Raw genomic sequence first — 8987 nt, 5'->3', positions numbered from 1 at the left:
AACAAGCAGAAGGCCTACAATGACTCAACAATTCTAGAAACACCCTACTAAAAAGAGATACTCTGGAGACGATATTTTTTTTCTAAGGAGTAAATAAAGTTAATGAATACTAATACGAAAGGCATGGATGGTAGGTGTTGCCTCTGACTCAACTGTCATGAACAACCAGTGGTTCGATCCAAATGTTTTCATAGCTACAATAAACTCTATCTAAAAAACCACGCTAACGATGGCACTGAAAAAAAAACAAGAACAAAATGGTTGATTATGAAAAGAGAAACAAGGTCAAACAACATACTGTACATCAAAGCGATATGTGACACTTCACGAAAATAACTAATTAATGCTGTAACAAATCCATTTTTTCAAATGTTCAAAAATCAAATCCTGGTATGAACTGGTAGCCTTGTACTACACACAAGTTTTCTGTCCAACACATATAGCTTTATTTCTAGCAGGGTAGTTCATCAATGTGAGCATGCTACTCATGCCTAGTCTGCCACCTTTACGCCAATTACATTCAAAGACAACCTAAGCTAATTACACGAGATCCATAGAAGCATGGCTTGGTCTCATTTAATTGTTGTGACATATGACTTCCTGATTGCTTGCAAGTTAATGGCTACTTCTCTCATGCTCATTCTTTCTCTTGGTAATCGAAGCGTGCAAGCAAGGGCAACTTGAACAAGGGATAGCACACATCGATAGGCCTTGTTTTCTGTTGTAATTATTGCTTTATTAGAGACCTTGCATTCTTCCTGGAGATGAGCATCAATGATATGTAGCACCTTATCTGGAAAATTTCTCTCTACAAAGTTGGCGATGTTGAGCTCACCTTCAAACATAGAATCAGTTGGTCTTTTGCCTGTCATCATCTCCAAAAGTACTATTCCAAAACTATAAGCATCGCCACAGGTTGATGCATGAACACTTTGAGCATACTCTACGAAATATAGAGAAAAATCAGTTATTTTGTGCATGACATATTGCTTTATATACATATAGGAGAAGATGTCGACATTCTTGATTTATACCTAGAGCAATATACCCTATAGTTCCCGTCACAGTAAATGAAGTACTACAACCTGAGTGTCCAACTGCTATTGATCTGGAATCAACAATGAGATTTGCAATGCCAAAGTCACCCAAATAAGCATTCATGTCATCATCGAGAAGGATATTCGTGGGTTTCATATCACAGTGGACAATAGGCGTTCCACAATCATGGTGCAAATAGGCCAATGCATCAGCTATGTCAACACATATGCTTATTCTTTGAGCTAGGCTTAAAAATTTTGGAGCTGCACCATCATGTCTTTGATGCAACCATGTATCCAAATTTCCATTGGGCATGAACTAATAAATTAGGGATTTGAAATCATTACCACTATTGTCTATTGTTGAACATGCAGTTAGCACAGGAACGAGATTCCAATGCCGAATGGTTCTCAAAGCCTCACATTCTGAAACAAAACTTTTGTCTGCAAATCTGATCTCAAGGTCAAAAACCTTAATAGCAACTTCTATTTTAGCTTGAGTTTACTTCCCTTTGTAAACTGAACCATAGCTTCCTCTTCCAATTAGGTTGGACTTTGAAAAGCTCCCTGTAGCTTGCTCTAGATCCTTGTAAGAAACTCTAGGGAATTTCTTGCCAAAAGAAAGAAAGTGTTGACTTCTGGGTGTCTTCTTCTCGTGGATTATAATGTAGATGAACAATACGAGTGAGATGGAGCCAAATACCGGTACCAGTATTTTGACCATATAGTTTATGATTTTTTCTTTTCTATAAACTGAAAGAATGTAAGGGATGGTTCTATTGATCGCATCGGTTACATATTTATACAACCTCTGTACATATGCAGCCACACACGCGACACACACATGCAACCGCACGGTGCCTAGTCTAATACATGCAACCACACATTGCTTAGTCTAACACTCCCCCACAGTTTTAACTGGGAGCACCGCGAACATTAAGACTGGACCTAAACTCCGTGAAGACTGATGTCGGCAGACCTTTGGTGAAGATGTCGGCGTACTGAGACGTAGTGGGAACGTGCAGGACGCGTGCTTCACCGAGGGCGACTCGCTCTCTCACGAAGTGCAAATCAATCTCAATATGCTTGGTCCGCTGGTGCTGGACAGGATTGCTGGAGAGGTAAACAGCACTGATGTTATCACAATAGACCACGGTAGCACGGCGAAGAGGATGATGAAGCTCTTGCAGTAGTTGTCGTAACCAGCAGGCTTCAGCAACGCCGTTTGCCACAGCTCGATACTCCGCCTCAGCACTGGACCTGGACACTGTAGGCTGACGTTTAGATGACCACGAGATGAGATTGTCCCCGAGAAACACCGCATAGCCAGAAGTGGACTTGCGCGTGTCAGGACAGCCCGCCCAATCTGCATCTGTGTAGACAGTCAGATCTACTGGTGAGGTCCGGTGAAGATGAAGACCAAGATCCAAGGTACCCTGAAGGTAGCGAAGAATGCGCTTCATAGCGCCCAGATGAGGCTCCCGGGGGTCATGCATGTAGAGGCACACCTGCTGGACAGCATAAGCAATATCTGGACGAGTAAAAGTGAGATACTGAAGAGCACCAGCAATACTACGGTAGGAGGAGGGGTCGGTGACGGCAGCTCCATCGGCAGAAAGCTTGGAATGAGTATCCACAGGTGTGCTGCAAGGCTTGCAGCTAAGCATACCAGCACGGTCAAGAATGTCCAGAATATACTGACGCTGTGAGAGGAACAAGCTGTCACTCTGACGCTGCACACTGACGCCGAGGAAGTGGTGAAGAGCCCCCATATCTGTCATAGAGAATTCTTGGCGGAGAGCATGGATGATCCGCTGCAGAAAACTCGTAGAGGAGGCTGTAAGAACAATGTCATCAACATAGAGAAGCAAGAATGCCACATCAGTACCCCGGCTGTATATGAACAGAGAACTGTCAGTCTTCGCCTCAACAAATCCGAGAGAAGTGATATGACTTGCGAAGCGATGATGCCAGGCTCGGGGTGCTTGCTTCAAACCGTAGAGTGACTTGTTCAACCGACACACATAATCTGGGCGGGAGGTGTCAACAAAACCAGCAGGCTGAACACAATATACTGTCTCATTCAGGATGCCATGGAGAAATGCATTCTTCACATCAAGCTGATGAATGGGCCATGAATGAGAGAGTGCCAGAGTAAGAACTGTGCGGATGGTTGCTGGTTTGACCACTGGGCTGAAAGTCTCATCATAGTCGATACCTGGACGCTGTGTGAAGCCGCGGAGTACCCAACGAGCTTTGTAACGGTCCAGAGAGCCATCAGACTTGAACTTGTGACGAAACACCCATTTCCCAGTAACAAGGTTGACACCGGACGGTCGAGGCACCAGGGTCCATGTGTCATTAGCCTGCAGAGCATCAAACTCATCCTGCATTGCACGACGCCATGCGGGGTCAGTCAGGGCAGTACGGACTGAGGAAGGCACAGGGGACAGCGGTGCCGCGTGAAGGTTGAGACGGTCAACGGGCTGCCGGATGCCGTCCTTGCCGCGTGTGCGCATGCCGTGCGCGTTGACGACAGGTGCTTGCTGGAGAGGAACTGTGGCGGTGGTGCGGCCGGCTGGGCGCTCGGCGCCACTGGCAGCAGCCTGGGACGGACCGTCCGCAGGGGCAGTGGCACCAGGCGCGGTCGAAGCGGGGCCACCAGCAGCACCCATGGTCGGTTCAGCTGGAGAGGAGCCGTGGCCGCCCGTGGCCGGCGCGCCGTGGCCGCCCGAGGCCAGGCCGTGGCCGCCCGAGGCCGAGGTGGTGGGGTCGAGGCCGCCCGTGGCCAGAGAGTCGGTATGACCCCCCGGAGCAGCATCCATGCCGCCGGGAAGGCGGGTACCTGCAAGCACAGCTCTTGCGCCATCGGGCGAAGAGGAATCATCAGCATCCAAAAACTCAAGTGTGGTGTGGTCCTGGGGGGAAGAGGACATATCGGCGAAGGGGAAAACCGTCTCATCGAAGGTGACATGGCGAGAGATGATGATACGGTTTGTGTGAAGATCAAGACACCGATAACCCTTATGATCAGTGGAGTATCCCAGGAACACACACAGAGTGGATCGAGGTGAAAGTTTATGTGGAGCTGTGGATGATAGGTTGGGATAGCAAGCACAGCCAAAAACGCGTAAGTGATCATACGTAGGCTGCGTGCCATATAGGGAAAAAAAGGAGTGAGGCCGTCGAGGGTTTTAGTGGGGTGACGATTGAGAAGATATGTTGCAGTGTGCAAGGAGTCAGCCCAATAAACGGGACGTGGCTGCAGATGAACTGCACCGTCCTCACGTGGATCTACGGCACCATCAACCCCGACCTGCAGCAGTCCACGATGTTGAAAGAGCCCAACGCGCGGGTCGCATGGGTACATCTGGAGGACGTGCCGGTGTCGCCGGCGAAGTCGTTGAGGTCGATTTCCTCGAGGAGCAGCAGGGTTCTCGCCTCCGAGAAGCTGGGGAACGGCTGTCGCAGCTTGATGTTCGTCACCATGGGGCGGAACTTCTCGCTGAGGCCGCGCAGCAGGGTGAGGACGAGGGTGCGGTCGCCAACGGGGTCGCCAAACTCGCGAAGAGAGGCGGCCATCGTCTCGAGGCGGCGGCAGAAGTCCGTGATGGAGGAGGAGCCTTGCTTGACGGTGCGGAACTCGGCGGACAGCAAGAGGGCGCGCGACTCGCGCTGCCCGAGGAACTCGTCCTCCAGATGTACCCATGCGACCCGCGCGTTGGGCTCTTTCAACATCGTGGACTGCTGCAGGTCAGGGTTGATGGTGCCGTAGATCCACGTGAGGACGGTGCAGTTCATCTGCAGCCACGCCGGGCGATCATCGTTGACCACATCGGTGAGGACGTGATCGGTGAGGGCATATTTGCCCAAGACGACGAGGAAGAGGGCGCGCCACCGGGTGTAGTTGTTGGCGACGCGATCCAGGACGACGGGCACGAGCACCTTGATGTTGAGGACAGCGATGGCGGCGGCGTGGACGTCGGCGTACTTGGCCTCGTACTCGTCGAGGGCCTTGGCGCGGGCAGCGGCGGCCGCCTCCCGGTCGCGCTGCTCCTGGGCTTCCCGGGCGGCGCGCTCGGCCGCGGTCTCCGCCATGGTTGGGGTAGAGGCAGGAAACCGGCGGCGGGCGGACGGATCGGGTCGTGGCGGCGCGGACGGACCGTGGCGGCGTGGACGGATCGGTCGTGGCGGCGCGCGACGTGGCGACGGGATCGGCGGCCGGCGCGGATGGATCGGTCGGCGGCGCGATCAGAATGCACGGCGTCGTGGCGGCGCACGTGTGGTACTCCGGCGAGCCTTGGCCCAGCGACGGAGGGAAGGCACGGCGCAGGGGCGCGCGTGCGGCCAGCGACGGAGGGAAGGCACGGCGCAGGGGCGCGCGTGCGGCCGGCGAGCGAGAGGCCCAGCGACGGCGAGGCCGCGTCGGTCGTGAGGACCGGCGGCGGCTAGGGTTGCGGAAGCGGGGATCGTAACCCCCTGTGATACCATGAAAGAATGTAAGGGATGGTTCTATTGATCGCATCGGTTACATATTTATACAACCTCTGCACATATGCAGCCACACACGCGACACACACATGCAACCGCACGGTGCCTAGTCTAATACATGCAACCACACATTGCTTAGTCTAACATAAACAACATGTCATGAAGGCATATGGAAATTCGTGGCTCCTCCACAAAGTCCCCAGTTGCCAAGAAGTGAGACGGATTTGGCATTTTCAAATACTCCATTTGTGGGTACTTCACCTTGCAGATTATTGTAAGATAGATCCAGCAGAGTGAGATACTGTAGGTCAGCCAGTTTTGTTGGGATGAGGCCTGACAAATTGTTGTGTGAAAGATTTAGCGTGATCATGCTTTGTAGACCACCCAAAGTCACTGTAATGTTCCCTGTGAGGTAGTTGTGATCCATTTCGAGGATCTGCAACCCTTCACAATTTCCCAAGGTGGCTGGAATTTCCCCAGTAAGCTTATTGGACGAAAGATATAGTTCAGTTAGTTGTTTAAGGTTACCAATCTCTGGAGGCACTGGACCTTCTAACCTGTTGTAGGATAATACACATCTGGTCAACGTGGATTTAGTAGGAAACATGTCTTTAATTAGGAATGCTGCCCTGTAGATTGTTATAACTAAGGTTCAACTTTCTAAGCAGTGGGAGGTCTCCCAAACTGGGTGGTATGGGACCTTCAAATTTATTTTCTGCTAGATCCAACTCCGCGAGCTGTTGGAGGTTACCGAAGTTCGCTGGTATGGAACCTTCGAATTCATTTTTTGCTAGATGGAGAGATAGGAGCTGTTTAAGGTTTCCAACAGAAGGTGGAATAGGCCCAATAAAATTGTTGCCATCAAGATTTATGTATTGTAGGTTTTCCAGGTTTCCAAGCCATTCTCCAATTGTTCCAGTAAAACTGTTGTGGCTAAGTCCTAGCGTCGTTAAGTTTTGTAGTTTGCCTATGCTTGGAGGAATTATTCCTGATATGTTGTTGAAACCCATACGTAGAACTTGAAGACTTGGGGACAGGTTGCCAACTGAATCAGGTAACACTCCCTGTAGATTATTGTAACCTAGTGAAAGTGAGTTCAGAAGGCTACAATTTCTCAAGGCGTTTAAGAATTCCCAGCTTTGGTTGTTCCATGTGTCAAGAGCGTTTTGCTCGAGGTTCAGCTTTGAAAGCTTCGAAAGGTTACCCAAAGAAGTTGGAATTGGGCCAGAGAAACGATTTGATGATATCCATATAGCTTGTAGCTCAGAAGCACTGCCAATGGATGATGGTATCTGACCTTCAATCTCGTTCCCATTTAAGTAAAGAGATTGGAGACTGACGAGCCTATCCCCCATGTCAGATGGGAGGGTCTTACCCAGTGTATTTGAACCCAAGTCTAGTGTTTGAAGAGATGACAAATTAAAAAGGATCGGTGGGATTCCACCTGATAGAAAGTTATCATTTAGTTCCAATACAGACAAATTTGACAATTTCCCTATCTCATCCGGAATGCTTCCGGTCAGTTGATTTATACCAAGATTAAGTAAGTTCAATGTGCTGATGTTTCCAATTGCTGGTGGGATGATCCCGGTAAGATTGTTCCCAGAAAGGTCGAAATTTACTAGATTGGAAAGGTAACCTATATTTGGAGGAATTGTACCAGTAAGGGTGTTTGTATAAAGCCATAAAATCCTTAGGCTGGAACAATTTGTAAGTGTGTCTGGAATATTCCCCTCTAATGAGTTCGTGTTCACATCAAGGACTTCGAGTTTGCGGATATTGTTCAAAGGAGGTATCTGGCCAGAGAACTGATTATTGGACAGGTTAAGAATATGAAGGGCAGTTAGATTTCCAACGGAGTCGACAATTGTGCCCGATAATCCTTGGCCAGCAAGGTTGAGCTCCGTTACTCGCCCTCGGTTCTTCGGGTTGCATGTGACGCCCTTCCACTCACAGAAATGGGTGCTTGTGTTCCAATTACTCAACGCTCCGTGTGGATCGTTGGCAGCTCGCTTGAACTCGAGCAGTGATAGCACATCCGTACTGTTATCCGGGACTGTTGAGCAGCAGATATTGCAAACACAGCGAAAGAGCAGCAGCAGCAGCACAAACATTTGCATAAACATGTAGAGTTTCATGGCCTGTTTAGAGAACATAAGGCCTGCGTTAGCTGCAGAACGTGAAAGCATGAACGTATTGTAGCTTCTGTGTTCACAAATCACCGGCACAACACAACAACTTTGCGCCCCAAGCATACGGTCCTAATAAGTAACTACGTACACAACGTGCATTGCCTAGGGTATTGCAAATGGAAGTGCTCAAACCGCTATAATTTAAAGTGCAAGAATTTACCATTTTCAAACACTTCATTGGAAACAACAAAGAGGATAAATTTGACAGTAAAACTTGGCCCAAAATAAAACGCAACCCCAAGAGAGAGAGAAGAGTAGCGGACCTCCGCTCGGCCGGAGCCTGGACAATAACGACAGCCTTTTTCTGCTTGTTTTGCTTGCTCCCTCGTGGTGCACTAGTGTGTGAAGTTTGAGCTGGATGCTCAGCTGGCTGAGGCCCCAGGGGGTTTAAAAACAGTTTTGCAGTGGCGTTAGATCCGCATATTTGGCGTTACACGCGGCCTTATCTTAGCTTGACTGCTCTTTCAGCGAAGACCCCGAGTCCGTCAACAAACTGACCTGTTACCACCACCTTTCAGCTTCCATCTCATCGCTCAGCGCCGTCGTTGTCGTTTGAGCTGGACAGATTGTTACGGCGTGTCCAGCCTCGAATCCCAGAGTATTTTCCAGCAGGAAACGGACAGAGACATTCCAGGCTGATGTGCGACCTGTCTGGTGCCGTTGCGCTGCTGACAAATATTAGCTCGTGGAAAGGGCGAATCTAGCCTATATTATTGGGGTCGAAAGCAGTAGAGAATTATTGTTGTTTCTGTTCATCAATAGTGTTAACCTGTTTTGTTAATCTAATGACCCCTTGTCCCCGACGAAGCTTCGTGGCTGGATTCGGCACCTTCCAGCGCTGGGTATTCGTTTCCAAATCCGATTTGGTTCCTTGTGATGATCGGACTTCCAAACGAATCATGTGGGCACGATTCGTTCACGGGTTATCTCGGATAAATTATTTCCCTGCTGTCGAGTCAACTTGTATGTATCCGATGTGGACAATTCGCTTGTTGGTTTCAGCCGGCCCAAGCCAGCCAGACAGTGTTTTTCTCTTATAACAAACCAGCACCAGCCAGCCCAAACCAGCCCAGAAACCAATTGTATCATCGGTTCTGTAGTTATGTACAACGCCATACTTCACACGACGGCGAGTTTCGATGGAACTGGAGAAATATAGATTTTAATTTCTTGTTATATGTATTTCTAGCCCATGAGATAAAAAAACAGGACAGAAAATCCCGACCATTCCTTTTTTTTTACGGATCTATCTTTATTACTTGGAAAT

General features: G+C 49.2%; 1 protein-coding gene and 1 pseudogene across 1 annotated transcript; both read right to left on the bottom strand.

Moving 5' to 3' along the window:
• Positions 1–317: 317 nt before the first annotated feature.
• On the bottom strand, positions 318–6135 carry LOC136477762 (receptor kinase-like protein Xa21; annotated as a pseudogene).
• LOC136477761 (LRR receptor-like serine/threonine-protein kinase EFR) lies at positions 6005–8132 on the bottom strand. The gene is made up of 2 exons (XM_066476021.1): positions 7984–8132; positions 6005–7669 (listed from the first exon to the last, which is right to left on the bottom strand). Exon 2 carries the CDS (start codon positions 7664–7666, stop codon positions 6140–6142), a length of 1527 nt encoding a protein of 508 aa, XP_066332118.1. The 5' UTR covers positions 7667–7669; positions 7984–8132; the 3' UTR covers positions 6005–6139.
• Between the last annotated feature and the right edge of the window lie 855 nt (positions 8133–8987).

The sequence above is a fragment of the Miscanthus floridulus genome, chromosome 8, assembly GCF_019320115.1.
Source record: "Miscanthus floridulus cultivar M001 chromosome 8, ASM1932011v1, whole genome shotgun sequence".
Classification (NCBI taxonomy): domain Eukaryota; kingdom Viridiplantae; phylum Streptophyta; class Magnoliopsida; order Poales; family Poaceae; genus Miscanthus; species Miscanthus floridulus.
The sequence above is the reverse complement of the archived record's forward strand: the minus strand, read 5'-3'. Positions and strand labels throughout refer to the sequence as shown.